The sequence below is a fragment of the Rattus rattus genome, chromosome 4 (assembly GCF_011064425.1).
Source record: "Rattus rattus isolate New Zealand chromosome 4, Rrattus_CSIRO_v1, whole genome shotgun sequence".
In the NCBI taxonomy this organism is placed as follows: Eukaryota; Metazoa; Chordata; class Mammalia; order Rodentia; family Muridae; genus Rattus; species Rattus rattus.
The window spans coordinates 129,619,511-129,635,893 of record NC_046157.1 but is presented as its reverse complement, the minus strand read 5'-3'; the positions used below and the strand labels follow the sequence as shown (position 1 = coordinate 129,635,893).

At 44.7% G+C, this 16,383-nt stretch overlaps 1 protein-coding gene and 1 long non-coding RNA gene across 2 annotated transcripts in view; one reads left to right on the top strand and one right to left on the bottom strand.

Annotated features, from left to right (window-relative positions):
- Rftn2 (raftlin family member 2) overlaps positions 1–16,383 on the top strand; it is a 54,731-nt gene that overhangs the window by 20,175 nt on the left and 18,173 nt on the right. The window contains exons 5-7 of the mRNA XM_032901117.1: positions 254–463; positions 9,655–9,776; positions 10,909–11,012. Of these exons, the coding sequence (XP_032757008.1) occupies positions 254–463; positions 9,655–9,776; positions 10,909–11,012 (436 nt within the window). The remainder of the gene's footprint in view (positions 1–253; positions 464–9,654; positions 9,777–10,908; positions 11,013–16,383) is intronic.
- LOC116899393 lies at positions 12,436–14,222 on the bottom strand. The gene is made up of 3 exons (XR_004387725.1): positions 14,065–14,222; positions 13,626–13,757; positions 12,436–12,522 (listed from the first exon to the last, which is right to left on the bottom strand). It is a non-coding gene; the product is annotated as an uncharacterized LOC116899393 (long non-coding RNA).

Genomic DNA, 16,383 nt, shown 5'->3' with positions numbered 1-16,383 from the left:
ACACAGGTTTTTTTAATCGAGCGGTGGCTATTTTTTTTTCTTTTTTTTTTTTTTTCTTTTTTTCGGAGCTGGGGACCGAACCCAGGGCCTTGAGGCAAGTGCTCTACCGATGAGCTAAATCCCCAACCCCGAGCGGTGGCTACTTTTATTACTTTCTATATTTATTTATTTGTTTTAATGCCTCGTGAAGAACACATTGTTTAAGAATTTTGAATAGTAAGATCATGTTCTTCCCTTTTCCCTGAATGCCTAGCCCCAGATAATAAGGTGTATATGGTCTTCAATGCTTTTGAAGAGGACTCGGCCTGCTGGACCTATCAGGAAGGCGTCCTGTCCATGAAAGTGACGAGGAAGGGAGCTGTCATCAGCACGCTGGACGCCAACTGGCTAGAACTAACCACATTTTATTACAAGCAAGGCTTCTCTTTAGTTGACTCTTTTGTGTGCTGGGAGACACCTAAAGGTGAGTTTTACATTAGTGATATATTTATATGTAAATAATCTGGATTCGGAACAAACTACTGAAAACAGTTTTGTCTTTCAAGTTCTATCACTATAAGGATGGGTATAATTCTTTAAAAAAATCTCTTCTAGTCACTGCACAACTTTAATTTAAAAGCTTTGTCTAGTGAGATGGCTTAGCAGGTAAAGGAGATTACGGCCTGGCCCAAAGCCCCAGGGCCCATGATAGATGGAAAAAGGCCAATTCCCCAAGCAGAGATCTGACCTCCACATGGATGAAAAGGCATGCACTTGACACACCTGTGCCCCCCGCATGTGAACAGCAAACACGCAGAGATAAAGTGCTTTTTCATTGTTTGGTTGGTTTGGTTTGGTTTGGTTTGGTTGGTTTGGTTTGGTTTGGTTTGGTTGGCTTGGTTTGGTTTGGTTTGGTTGGGTTGGTTTGGTTTGGTTGGTTTGGTTTGGTTTGGTTTCTGAGACAGGGTTTCTCTGTGTCGCCCTGGCTCTCCTTGGAACTCACTCTGTAGACTAGATTGGCTTCAAACTCACAAAGATCCTCCTGCTCCTGTCTCCCACTGCCTGGCTAACTTTTTAAAACTTTTAAGAAGAGCTTTCCTATTGCTGGGCGGTGGTAGTTAGCCAGGGATAATAGTGAGATTCTGTCTTTAAAAACATTAGTAAAACACACTTTTAATCCCAGCACTCCATAGGCAAAGACAGGAGGATCTCCGAGTTCCAGGCTAGTCTGATCTATAGAGCTAGTTCCAGGACAGCCAGGGTTACACAGAGGAACATTGTCTCAGAAAGAGAAAAGAAAGAAAGAAAGAAGGAAAGAAAGAAAGAAAGACAGACAGAAAGAGAGAGAGAGAGAAAGAAAGAAAGGAAGGAAGACAGAAAGAAAGGAAGAAAGAAAGAAAGGAAGAAAGAAAGGAAGAAAGAAAGGAAGAAAGAAAGAACGAACAGACAGGCAGGCAGACAGACAGACAGACAAAGAAGAAAGTTTTACTATCCTTAAGACCAAATGGAAACCCTATGTGGGTGTAGAATTTTTAATATAATGTTTGCTATTGCATAGGAACCATTAGGAATACACACACCGTGGAAGGATTGGCCAGTAGAAATTTCCAGTCCAGTGTACTACAGCATCCCGTCAGGAAGCTCAGGGAAGCATCTGTAGTTAAAATCCACATTTGATGTAGCAGTAGGCACAACATATATAGTTAGTGAATTGCTGGCTCTCTGTAATTTGTGCAGAGAATAATTCAGAGATATAGACCCATTCTTTTGTTTGTCTTTCTCTGTAGTTAGAATGTGGTACAAAACCAGTCCTATCTATCACTGAAACAAAGAGTTCCCCCAAGTGACTTTAACAGAGATTAGTGTTCAAAGAAATGAAAAGCAAACAGTAAGCAGCCCTGGGAAAACGCACCACAAGGTGGGAGCTCGCTATGACCTTGAGCTCAGCGAGCTCAGAGCAAAGGGTGAAGAAGAAATCAGGCCCAATGTAGTGAGAACAATCTATTCTTAAACCAGCCTTCTGATGCCTTCCCTGGTGGCAACAGATGACAGGATGGAACTTAGTGTGTCTGGGAGTCATGTTCTAGAAGATTCTTTTAACCAAAGTCAATGCTAAAAGCCACACCCACAGAGTGCCACAGCACAGTGCCCTGTAGAAATGCCTGGCACACAGCAGGTGTTCAATAAATATTTCTCCATGTTTTCTGGTAACTGGAAATGTGAGTGGGCTGACAGAGTGGGCGTATGAAACTCACTACATTCGTGTAGCACCGTGGCCATAGGGGGCTCGTTTTCTGGTGACTCGTACTTCCTGGCATGGGTTATGTGTCATACCTTCAGAACGGATCGTCTCTTTGGAGACTGGTTTTTATCCCTCACTCTGTTTCTTTCCCTCTCTTCTTCTCCATCTTCTCCTTACCGTGTCTAAGTTGGAGACATTCCAACTTTCGTTCGGTGACAAACTGCCTAAGGAAAAGCACAAGTATTCTTGTCAGTCATCTCCGGCATTCCTGCCTTGGGTCTGGCCTGATAAAAATAAAATCAGCTACAGCAGTTGCTTAGCCGAAACGTCTGGGGCTTCAGTTCTTGGAGCCCCAGAGAGGCTCTCCCACTCTCTGCAGCCCTGGAATGTCCTTTCAGACATTCTTCCATGCAATCTTTGCCAAGTCTCTACGCACCCACCTCAGTCTGTGCAGTCTGGACGCTGGTGTGTGTCTAGGGCTTTCTGAGGAGTGCCCAGGGACACACAGAAGGGAGAGTGACCAGTGTCTATGTCGCTGTGAGAAGCCGGTGTGAAGAAGCAGAGTGCAATTGGACTCTTTGTTTTGAATGTTTGATGCCTGCCGTCCCAAGCTCACAGGAACAATGCATATTTACTACATCTTGCTTCTGCCTTCTTCCCAGATGTTGTCAGAAATCAGTTCTCTGTGGAGAGGTGGAAGTACAAAGCTCAACAGAGCCAGAAGCTTAAACGCTGGCTCCCAAATCACACAGGAGAAAATGCTCCACAAACAGTGGTGGAGGGAAAGGGATAGACTGAAAAGTTACCCACCTCACTGAGCGCGTCAGAGCACGGCACCGTTGTAAGACCCTCCCCTGCAGTGGCCTTCCACACACTCTCAGCCTTTCCTGTTTTGAGTACTGCCATGGACACACTTGAGGATAGTCATCCTCAGACATGTCTCCCTCTCCACTTTATATGTCGCTTCTTAGGGCTCTGCTTTGATTGTTTGTGGGTTCTCTTCCTTTCAAGATACTTAAAGAAGTACAGAGGGGTGATAAAGTCACGGTATGTGTGTGTGTGTATATATATATATATGTATATATATATATATGCACTTAGGTATAGTATGTATATTATTATGTTTGCAATAATGAGCAAATATGAGTACCAAGTAGGTTGTGAAGGTACCAAAACATACACAAGCACACACACACACACACACGAATTCAAAAGTAAGAGTATACCCAACAAAATACTGTGACAAGAGAACAAGAGAACCAGGAAAGAATCTACAGGAATGAACGACCGGAGACTGTCGAGATAGCTCAAAGTCAAGGTGTCAAGGTGCTTGCTTCCAAGCCTGACCACCTGAGTTCAGTTATCCAGGGCTCCCAAGACAGAAGAGAACTGACGCCTACAAATTACCCCCTGATCTCCACACATGTGTCATAGCGCGCACACACACACACACACACACACACACACACACACACACACGCACACACACACATACACAGACAAACATACATACAAGAAGTGCAACTAGGAGGCTATAGGGAGGCTCTAGGGACCTATAGGCAGCTCTAGGGGCAGGCACGCACGCACCAGGGTAGACTGTTCAAGGCTCAGAGCGCAGAGCTCGTGAGAAGAACCTAAAAGGCCTGTGTGGCTGGAGCAGGGAATTTAAGGAAAGATGGCTCTAGACAAGATGAGAGGTGGGCAAGGCCCTGTTCGTCAGCAAAGCTGTGGCTAGAGCCGGCCGGCACGTGTGTTTTACTGGCCCTCTGCTGGGATTACTCTACATCTTGCATGGAATAGCTCATTATGACCTACACAAGCAATCCTGTGGGAGAATGATGCATACAGCCACTAAATAAGGTGCCCACATTTGCGCAACTAGGAAGCAGCATGGCCAGCAAGGCGGTGTTAAAAATAATAATAAACCATTTTCCCTTTTCCAGTCCTGCTCCCAGAATGACTGCTCTGAGACTAAATATTTACTAATAAATGCCTAGGCCCTAAGCTTTGGCTCCTTCCCTGACTAGCTGGTAACTTATTTAACCCATTAAAACTATTTTATGTCTGTCACGTGGTTAGCTACCTGTCCTTCAGTCTGGTCCTCTCATCTTCTCCCTCAGCATCTCTCTGAGCTCATCTACCTGCTGGCTTAGGAGAGCCTCCTTAGCCCGCTCCCCTCTTGTCTCCCTCAGCTCTCCCCAAGTCTCTCTTTTATGTCTCACTATTTCCCGGAATCCTCTCTTCCTGCTAGTGTCCCACCTCCTATTTCCTGCCTCAGCTCATTGGCCAACAGCTTTTTTATTGATAGGTGATGTTTATAAGAGATTCTCTCGGGGTTGGGGATTTAGCTCAGTGGTAGAGCGCTTGCCTAGCAAGCACAAGGCTCTGGGTTCAGTCCCCAGCTCTGAAAAGAAAAAAAAAAAAAAAAAAGAGAGAGATTCTCTCTACAAGGTGGAATGTATGCTTGTTTTTAATTAATTAGCTAATTAATTCACTAATTCTGTGGCTTGTGTGGTCTGTGCGTCCCACTGTACACATGTGGAGGTCAAAGGACAACTCACATGGATCAGTTCTCTCCTTCCACAGTATGAATTTAGGGATTAAAATCAGGTCCCCAGGCTTGTCTGCAAGTACTTTTATCTACTTTGCCATCTCCCAAATCAGAGTGTGTGATCTTAACCATCACACAGAATATTTATTTCAATTCATTAGTTGAAGATTTTAAAAAGGAGTCATTGTTCTGATTTGCATTTTTTTTTTTTGCAATCAGCAACTGATTTGCATTTTTAAAAGACTTCTCTGGCCCCATTTTTGGACATGGACCATAAATGGCAAGAGTAGAGAGGCTGATATTTACTTTTCTGTTGCCATGACAAAACACCATGATCAAGGCAACTCATAAAAAAAAAAAAAAAATTTGCCATGTGGTAGTGGCAGTAGCAGCACACGCCTATAATCTCAGCTCTCAGAAGGCAGGGACAAGTAGATCTCTGTAAGTTTGAGACCAACCTGGTCTACAAAACTAATTCTAGGACAGCCACAAAGAAATCCTGTATGGGAAAACAAAACAAACAAACAAAAAACATTGACATTAAAGAAACCTATACTCGCTAAGACTTCCCTACACAGAAGTAGGGAATAAATGCTTTTGGCTAGTGTTGGTATCCAGGAATGGGGGGTGGAGGGGTGAAGAGGGAAGGGGAGATGGGGAAAGGGGAGAGGGAGAACAATGAGCCACGCCAGGGCTTCAGAACATGTGTAGATAAAATGTCTCTGGGCAGGAGGGGGAGCCATGGATTTTAACATACCTGAAACCTGGTCAACCCACCTCCATCCCTCACCCCACCCCACCTCCCAAAAAAATAGTGGGCATGGGCTCATTGGTTGGGAAGCTCTGGGTTACGCAATGTTAAGGGCCAATGCTGCAGGCAGAACAGTGCAGAGAAAACTGTCTGCAGTGGTTCCTCCCCCATTACCTGGAGGAAATTACCCATCACCCACAACGCCTTCCCTGCTGCTCACCCTTGCTGCCATTTGTGTTGGTAGACTGCTTCAGAAACTGAAACTCCATCCCAGAACTATGGCCCTAGTGTGTCCACTGAGAGAGCTGCCGGGGTCTCATTCTGCAGCCCAGAACTCTGCATAGTCCTTCCACCTTAGCCTTGCAGGCATTAGCTACCCCCTACAGCCAGGTCGTTTGTAGTCTTTTGTATCTGGCTTCCTTTGTACAACGTAGTTTCTTTGAAATTCACTAACAATGTTGCATTACAATGAGCCTTGCCTTTTTTGTTTGGATTGTACTTGCTTTCTTTTAAACCAAAGGGTTTAGAAATGGGTCAGTGGGATGCTTCCCTGAGTTAAATTGTTTGCATCCATGCCTGAGGGCTGGGATCCACAGAGGGGAAAGAAGAGAATTGGCACCCTCAATTGTCTTATAACCTCCACAAGCACCAAGGGTCGGACACACACACTAGATAAATAGATACATAGATAGGCAGACAGATAGACAGACAGACAAATACATGTAATTTTTAAAAAAAAAAAAAATAAAGCTTTTATCTGTGCTTGGTAGCAAATGCCTTTTATCCCAGAGACAGATTTTGAGGCCAGAATGGTTTAAGAAGTTCCAGGCTACTTTGTCTCCAAAAGACAAAAAAGTTACAAATAAATGCTTATCTTCCAACAGTAAAGGCAGGAAAAGTGGTTTTCACACTGTAGAGTCCTAAAGGAAACAAAGGGGCAGATTGTAGCTAACTATGTAATTACTGCAATATAAGATTGTTTTAAAGTACACAGCCCCATTCTAAAATAACAACTTGAGATAAGCAGCCCTATTCTCAGTTCTAATTCTACTGGACTGTGGTGGGCGACAATGGGACAGTGGGGACCAGTCAAAGGAAATGGGGCATATACTGCAAATAGAAACCAGTTCCAACTAGTAAATTATACTTTACTGTGTTTCTATGAACTATCTTAAAAAAAAAAAAAAAAAAAGTGTACTCTCTGTTGCATTCTGCCCTGTAAATAGAATTTAAAAAGAAAAAAGCAAGCTAGGTGTGGTAGTACACACCTTTGATCCCAGTAGTTGGGAGGCAGAGTATGGCTGATCCAGTCTGGTCTACAGACTGAGTTCCAGGACAGCCAGAGCAACACAGAAAAACCTTGTCTCAAGCCAGTCCCCCGCCCCCACCAAAATAAAGCAAGAATCAATTTGCTATCAAATTTCACTCTCTTAAAAAAATTAAAACTATGACACTAAAATTAGTTTTTCCTTTATCTTTAAACTTAAAATATCATCTGAAAACTCTGTCGGCCTTTATCATTCAGAAAACTATGAAATAGGATTTTTTTAGCACAACAAATTATTTTTAATGGAGATGGTGACAATAAAATAAAAATTATTGTGATATAAAGTAGATGATTAGACAAGTAAATTATTTGATAAATTATAAAATATGTCCCTTAATAAAATATAAACATAAGGTTGAGATTATACTTGGAGCATATTAAGCAATATATTCACCATCCAATCAGAGTGGACAGACTGAATGACGTAAGTTAATTGTAATATTTGGGAGCTGAGGGATGGTTGGTTTGGTTTGGTTTGGTTTTTTCGAGGTAGGCGTTCTCTGTGAAGACTTGGTTGTCTTAGAACTCACTCTGTAGACCAGGCTGGACTCGAGCTCAGAGGCTCACCTGCCTCTGCCTCCCAAGTACTGAGACTAAAGGTGTGAGCCGACACCACCGGGCTCTTTTGGGGGATGGTGGTGGAGGAGAATATTTGTTTTAAAATAAATATGTTCATTAAAACTTCTGGTATATGACCACATCTTTATAGGCAAAAACAAATTTCTTCATTATTATTATTACAGTTGTAACATATTGTATATTGCGTATTATAGTCGCAACAAAACGATTCTGTTTTCTATGACCATCAGGGAAATTCGGATGTGACATGTGCTACATAAAACCCACAATGTTTACCTAGCACAGGACCATGAGAAAAAAATGTCTTCTATTGCAAAATAGGAGGCAAAAGAATTTCCATTAAGTCCTTTAGTTTAGGCCAGGTGGTTATTGTCAACTGTTCAAGAAAAATGCAGAGGGGACTTCCCTTAAAACTTCCTTCCCAGCAGGAGCTCTGGGACAATGACTTCTGTTAGTGGCTTCCTGTCACTGTTGTGGGGACTTGGGATTTTTTTAATGCATTGAGGTAAAGAATTGTTAGGTGTTTATAATGTGCGTGTGCGCGTGTGTATGTGTGTTACATGTGATACATATGTGTACTTGCCCAAGCATGTGTATGTGGAGACTAGAGGTCAACATCCAGTCACCTTTCTCTGTTACTCTCCACCTTACTTTGGGGAACAGGCTCCCTCCCCGAACCTGCAGATTGCCATTTTGTCTATGCTGTTAAGGTCAGCAAACCCTGGATCTGCCTGTCTCCGCCTGCCCAGGGCTCCGGGTGTTATGTGATGTTGGGGATTAGTTACCCACTGAGCCATCTCCCTAGCCCTGTGCTTATAGTTTTTAAAGCTCTGGTTTTAATATTATACCTGAAAGTTCAAGAATTAACTTTTTTCTTGTTTCCACCGGTTTGTTTAATACAGATCAGAAACCAAACTTTTATTTCAAGGAGAAGGTCATTTTGAAATGCTTCTTGGATTGACGTTCCATTCTTGCTCCTATTATTTGTGTTTCTGCTGTGGTAGTTTCATGTGCATGTTTGATTTTAATTCAGAGAACTATAAAACAGTCTTTACCTATGGAGAAAAAGAACATCTTAAAGCAGAAGGACTCAACCAAAATAATTGTGTTTAAGTGGGTCTTCTCTGTAAAGATTGTTTATTTATGTGTATGTGTCTGTGAGTGTTCATGCATGGGCACTCGTGTCTGTATATGTGCAAGTGTCCATGCAATCCAAATGAGGGTATAGGATTCTCTGCAGCTCAAGCTACAGGCAGTTGTGAGCTACCAGTGTGGGCTCTGGGGACTGAACTCCATCCTCTGGAAGAGCAGCAAACACACTTAACGGCTAAGCCATCTCTCCAGACATCTTAATGTTTCAAAACAGCATTTCATGTATCCCAGGCTGGCCTCAAACTTGTGTAGCTGAGGATGACCTTAAAGTCTTTATCTTCCTATCTGGACATCATAAATCCTGGGGTTACACGTGTGAGCCACTTTGCCCAACTTCTGTCACCGATGCTGGGACTGAACCTGGGGCTACACCTGAGGAAATGGCTTCCAGTTGGCAAGTTTTTCTCCCAGCCTCTGAAAGGCTCAAAGTGAGTCTTAACTACTGGGAGATCCCCCCAAGTGAGACCCCCAAGCGAGAACGGAGTTTGATGCAAATGCAAGAGGTTTATTTTTCTGGCTCATCAGGGTCGACCTTCAATCAGCCCCTCATGGCAAGTGACTAGAAGGCGACCCTAAATGGCTATAACCGTTTTTATACTTCTTAGGGGCACAGGTTACATCAGCAAGGTTACAGTTTAAACTTATTGCCTAAGCATATTGACCTTTGAATCTATTGGCTAGCAGGCGTATGACATGCATTCGAACTCTATCTGGGACCAGAGGGTCAGGTGACTATCAGTACATTCTGTGGTTTTTCAAGAATGTCCCTGCTCCTCCTGAGAACTGTGGGTGGAGAATGGAACTTGGCCTAGCCCTGCCCCACGGCCGGAAGCTGGTGCATGGCTTAATCTTGACCTGAGGTGGTGGGTGTAAGGCTGACAAAAGCCCTTAGCATCCTTCACAGGAACCCCATAACTTACCTACTTTCTACCAGGCCAAGCCTCTTAATAGCTCTTACACTGCAGTAAGAACGAGGGTCCTTCACCTCCACCACAGTTACCCTGAGGATTTGGGGGGTCTTAGACACAGCTGTGATTTGCATATGACTCTTCTGAATTGTATCCTTCCCACAGGGGACCAGTTACCTAAATCTTTGGAAGGCTTTTTTATCTATGAAGAAGAAGGGTCTGGAGTCCCAGGCTCTAACAGGAGAGGAAATGACGCCATTGTAGTAGAACAGTGGACAGTCATTGAGGTGAGCTGCAGTTTCCAACAATCTGTTTTCCTTTCGTGTGTGACTTTACGAACACTCATCATTGCCAGGTAATGCACATCCTCAAACACAGATGATCCACTCTCACCAGAATCCTCAACCACGAATCGACAGACTTCTTCTGTATGCTTTACCTGTGTTTGCAAACATTTCAGTAAATAGCAAAAACGACTGCCTGTATCTAAACAAAAGTAGGTTCCCCCAAATCTGAGACTCTGGCCCTAGATAAAATCCCCTGGCTCAGAAATCCTCACTACAAAATGCCTTGGCAATTGACTGGAATAATAATTCAGCCAGTCATCTAGCCTTTCACCTCTGAGCGACCATGTACCAGGCCTTTTGTAGCCTTTGAATTGATTTTTTAAGTAAAAACATCCAAAGTCTTTATCTTACGCACCGCCAAGCCAGATGTGTGCACACAGCGCGGTCACAATCAGAGGTGGCAGTGCTGCGGAGGTTGTGCGTTTATGAATTCAGATGTCATCAACCACTGCCCCTGACGTAGACAGATACTTTTGGACACCTCTGTTGAGTGTACGAGGGCCTCACAGACAGGATCTGTCAAGGAGGCATTATGGCCTTGTGAAGACCATAAAGGACAGAACTCATTCTGAGAGAAATTGTAAGCCCCACTGAGGGAGCTGGGGAAGGTGGGTGATAAGGAAATCGGCCGGAGAAAACATACTCCAGTGAGGCCACACATCCAGCCTGTCAGCTTCCCTGCCCACCCTCCTCCCACCCCAGTCCCTAGACCACACTGCCAATCCTACTTAGTAAGCTCCGTGGACCGGACACCCTGGGGAGCTTTTAAAATGCAGATTCCCAGCTCTGCACTTTAGAATCTGAACCAGGCTTCCCCAGGACAGGAGAAAGACCTGAACGGCCACCATCCACTGGCTGTGGTTTTAAGAAGGCAGCAGTTGCAGAAGATGACATTCCCGGGAGCTGCATGTGCCCCATGTTCACTGGACACAGGACCCACACACACACACTACAACACACACACACACACACACACACACACACACACACACACACACACACACACCCTCATCCTCGCTCATACTCCTTGTCTTTGCTGTTCGACTGTAAGCTCTTGTGCTTATTCACACAGGGCTGTGAAATCAAGACTGATTATGGCCCCCTGCTGCATACGCTGGCTGAATTTGGATGGCTCCTGACAAGCGTGTTGCCCACACCTATATTGAGACACGACAGGTAATGCCCGTGTATCCTTGCCTACACATCTAATTCTAAAACCTGCTCGCTTGTGAGATAAGTTAACCAATGCTCACTTAAAGCCTACAAGAAATGTTTCCAGTGTGGTTTCATGAGATTAGGAGATCAGCAGATCCAATCCCTTTGCTTAGAGGGTGGGACCCAGGCATTGGCACTGCCCCAAGTGCCTCAACTACACAGACATTTGGGGAATCTGCAGGGGCTTCTGAAAAACAAGAATTCCTCTGTCTGAGCCATGGGTCTGCACACACCATTGCATACACACCTCAACAAGCTGTGTGTGTGTGTGTGTGTGTGTGTGTGTGTCTGTGTGTCTGTGTGACTGTGTGTGTGTCTGTGTGTGTGTCTGTGTGTGTCTGTGTGTGTGTGTGTGTGTGTGTGTGTGTGTGTGTGTGTGTGTGTGTGTGTGTGTGTGTGTGTGTGTGTGTGTGTCTGTGTGTGTGTGTGTGTGTGTGTGTGTGTGTGTGTGTGTGTGTGTGTGACTGTGTGTGTGTGTGTGTGTGTGTGTGTGTGTGTGTGTGTGTGTCTTCAAATTGTTTTCAGTTTGTTCTGTTTGTTTTTTGAGTCGAGGTCTCTCTCTATAGCTCTGGCTGTCCTGGAACTCACTTTGTAGACCAGGCTGGCCTTGAACTCACAGCAATCTACTTGCCACCACTTTGTCTGCTTTCTCTGTCTCTGTTTGATGTTCCTCTAGGTGCATTTGGCCGGATACAGCTAGAATTACAGACCTTCTGAAGTGTAGAAATCCTGAATCTCTCCTTCCTCTTCCCCTAAGGAAAAGTATAGGTATTCCTTGCCATTCATTGGGGATCCCAGCTGGGCTCACTTGTAAGGATTTCCCACAGAGCTCTGAATGAATGGGCAAGACATCTGGCAGCCAGCCCACTTCAGCTGAGCTCCAGTGGCATTTCCTGTATCCGGTCAGGATCACTTGGGAATGACAGGACTAAGCCTAAGACTGGAACTGAAACATAATGTGATTCCAAGAGTACCTTGAGAGGGAGTAGGCTATGAAACATGAAGCCAGACTCAGCCATTTTGTGCCCAAACTACATGAGATCCTACCCTGTAACCCAGGGCTTTGGGGAAGCCCTCCGAACGTTATATGAGGAGTAGCTGTACAGTTGCTCTAGAACAGAGGGAGGGAGAAAGGTGCCAAAGCTTTACCGTCATGCAGATTTCTCCTGCGCCCCAGATCCTCTAGGTACCGTGGGACGGTGGAAGTGTTCCTTTTACTGTCTATGAGGACTTACCTTTATATGCTATTACAATGGCAAGGGGACTAATTGCTCACTAAATATGCGTTGTTATAGACTCCTGTCTGTAACAATTGCTAAGGATATGGGGGCTTGAAGGGATGGCTCAGTGGTTATGAGCCCTGCTACTCTTCCAGAGGACCCAGGTTTGATTCCTAGCTTCCATATGGTGGCTCCAGTTTCAGGGGATATGACGCCCTCTTCTGGCACCTTCAGGTACTGCATGTATTTACCTGACCAAAAACAAACAAAAACAAAACCGCCCATACACAAAAAATAATTTTTAAATCTTTAATTTGTTAAGGGATTTTAAAGGTAAGTTTTAGGACAAAATTAGAGAATAATCCCAATTCCAACTGTATAGGTTTCAAATGTGTCTAGCAACCCTGGGACGAGCTTCACAGTGGTTCTAGAATGTATTCAGCCCTGGAGACTATAATAGGGAAAGGGGGGAAGGGGCTTCTTTGCTTCTATTCAGTTTCTTATTATTTAATGTTTTTTTTTTTTTTTTGGTTCTTTTTTTTGGAGCTGGGGACCGAACCCAGGGCCTTGCACTTCCTAGGCAAGCGCTCTACCACTGAGCTAAATCCCCAACCCCTATTTAATGTTTTATAATAAATTGATACTCTCCAGAGATTTTTAAGTGAAATTAAAAAGAAAAAGTCTATCTCACATTGAAAAGCACCCACGGTATCTGTCTGAAGTCATTTGTGAGGGTCGTGTGTACATTTCACGTAGTGTTAACGTGTAGCCAGGGGCTTGCATTCTGGTTGGAGCAGGTCAAGCCCATGAATTCAGTAATTTAATACAGTAATTAAGCAATGAGGCACTCTAGCCCATAGGTTCCAAGGAAGTATTAAAGAGAAGAGAGATTGGGAATATAAAATATGAATGAATATGCCCAAGTCCTGAGGAGATTAAAGAGCAGCCTCGCTGTCGGGTAAATCCGTTCCCACGAGTCCGCGGCTGGTCCCGGGCAGGAGAGAGCAGAGATGTGCTTGAACAGCAGTTGTCCCGCGTAGGAGGACAAAGTGAAGCAGGGTCCTGCTCTTCTCTCAGATGCCAGGAGCTTTGTGTAACTTGTTTATTTGTTCCTTGGGTCCTTCTGAGTACCCATGAGTCACTTTGTCACTGACAGCACATCTAGGAACGTGATTTAAAGGATAGATTTGCTTTAGCTCCTCATCTCTGCTCTGGTGTGAAGGCAGAACACTGCTTACCAGCCAGGCCTCCTTCCTCCAACCATGCCCCACCTCCCAAGAGCCCGTTCGGTCATGAACTTATACGTGTTGAGGAAGCTAGAACCTGTAAGATCCCGTCTCCACAGGACCACTACCTGGGGAAGAAGCTTCACATATGAGCCTTTTCTGGAGAGACTTCATATCCAAGACATAGCAAATATAAAATGAAGATTAAGTGTGATGCCGTTCACTGATCATGAGGATTGTTAAGAAAAACATGAACACATCTGGCCAATAAATGAGGGGACTACTTGATATACTACTACTACTACTACTACTACTACTACTACTAATAATAATAATAATAATAATAATAATAATAGATAAGAACTATTTATTGAGGACCTAACCCTTTAGTAGAACCAAATTCCTAAGAGGTCGAAATCAGTTGTCCAAACAGGATAGGATGACCTGTCCCAAATCAAAATGTTCCAGAAGACGTAAGGTAAACAGTCCACCACGTACAAGATCCACACCGAGGATCGGAGCAATGAGGCAACAGAAGTAAGTAATGTGATAAAGATGCATATTTACACCCAGAAAGAGAAATGTCACACTCTTTCTTTGGAGACCCTGTGCCTGAAAACTCCATCGCTCAGAGAGCCACGGCTTGTGAACAGTCCCCTCCGTAGAGACAGTGTTTCAGCTTTCTCTGCTCTTCGGTTGTCTAAGCTGTACCTGAATGGCTCACAGGGGGCGTATCTCCTCATGACATCACAGCGCATGCGCGCACTCTCTGCTCTCTAGGTTGACATTGTTCCCGTGTCCTAGGCAGTGGTACACCACCAGGTTTATGACCGCACTCTCATGGAAAGATCATGAGATCAGCACAAGGCCGGAAGGCACCATGCCTACACCCTTCCAAGGTTATTGCAGCCAGCCTGGAAACGAAGCAGATTCCTTCCTTATTGTTGACCTGCCGCTGTCATGCCAATAGCCCAATCCTTTTTCTACTAGAGAAGTCAAGGTGAGAGTTACTAGGAAATTTCTCAAGAAAAATAAGCAGTTAAAGGACCACCTAAGTCTGCTGCATCCAAGGCTACATTCCTCCCCCTCCTTCTTAACTCCTCCCTCCTTATTAACAAAGGAAAGAAAAGAAGCCACAGTGCTATTGGTGGGATTAAGAATCATTTAGCATAGACTCATAGGAAACTAGAACAACTTTAGAGCTATATGTTTTGTGGCACAAAGATAATCTTTTTCCTTTGCTAATTGGTTAAACATCCAAACAGCCCTTGGAAACTCTTTGAGTTAGAGTCTATGATGATGTTGCCCGATCTCCCCACACCCAGGACAGGTTTCTACTCAGGGCAGAAATCAGTCATTTTGCCTTTGCTCATTGACCTGTCTACTTAACAAGTCCTTAAAGAGTACAAAACAAAAGTCCTCCCTAAATGAGTCTTACTGTAAGCAAATAGAAACACACACACACACACACACAGAGAGAGAGAGAGAGAGAGAGAGAGAGAGAGAGAGAGAGAGAGAGAAGAGATACAGAGAGACAGAGACAGAGACAGACTCACATCCCTGTGCCCCACAAAGTAGTTGTTAGTAAGGGGAAAATGAGCAAGGAAGAAAAACAAGGAGAACAGGTGTCAGCTGACTTGCAACTAATGTTACAGACGTAAAAGGGGAGGGACCTAGAAACAGTTCAGTGGTTTAGAGCACTTAATGCTATGAGAGAATCTGGGTTCAGCCCCTACCACCCACACCATGGAACTCCAGTTCTAGGGGATCTGATGCTGACCTCTCTGACATGCACTGGGACCAGGTGTCCATGTGGTACTACACGGAAGTGCAGGCCTCTCAGGAGCTGTAATCTCAACCGAAAGTCCTCCTCAGCTACACAGGAAGTTCAGCACCAGCCTGGGCTCCATGAAGCCCTTCTGAAACCACAGCAGTTGTAGCCTCCCCACTGGACCAGTGACCACCTCATCCATAGGTGTTTCATTGGTTTACAATACCATGAATAAAGTTACTATTAACCTGTGCCCTTCAAACGATCGCTGTGGGTACTGGAGAGGTGGAGAGGTGACTCTGTGACTAAGAGCAGTGACTGCTCTTCAAGAGGACCAGGATTCAACTCCCAACACCCACACGGAGACATATGACTGCTAAAACACCCACACACATAAAACAGAGTGAATAGCAAAGTCTCAGGAGAAAGTTGCTGGGTATAGAACACATAGGAGCACATTAAACACAAAGTGCATAAACTGTACCTGTGCCCGCACTGCCCGACAAGCGGGGCTGGGCGGCGTGAAGCCCTGCACTGATGAGTTTTGTCTGTGTATGGCCACGTGGGTGTTCGCTCTCCCGCACAGTAGCTGCCTGCTGTGGTGTGCTCGCCCTCCGATGGTGCTCCTGACCAGTCCTTCTTAGCTCAAGTAGGAACCCTGGTGTGCACCCACGGGCTTTCTGTAAGAGGAAGTGCTGGGCCGGGCCGTGTGTTTCATTTGGCTACATAAACGTCAAGCCAACCCGAAAAGGTTGATTCTGGTTTCATTTGCAGCCCAGAGGTGGTGGGGGTGGGCCATTCCCCTCCTCAAGCATGAAATACTACTGTACTTCAAAACAGCATTATCTGGGAAGTATGCAGCCATCTGTGTGGTTTTCGGGTGGTTTTGTTTGTTTGCTTTGTTTTCGTTTCTAGATTTTTGTTGTCACCTTCATTTTATATGTTTGTGTGTGCACACCAGAATATGCAGCTGTGTACTGTGTGCATACAGGAGCCCACAGCAGCCAGGAAAGGGTTTGGGATAACCTGGAACTGGAGTTAGGCAGTTGTCACCGTCTGAGTGCTGGGAATTGAACCCAGGTCCTCTGGATGAGCAATGAGTGCTCTTAACCACT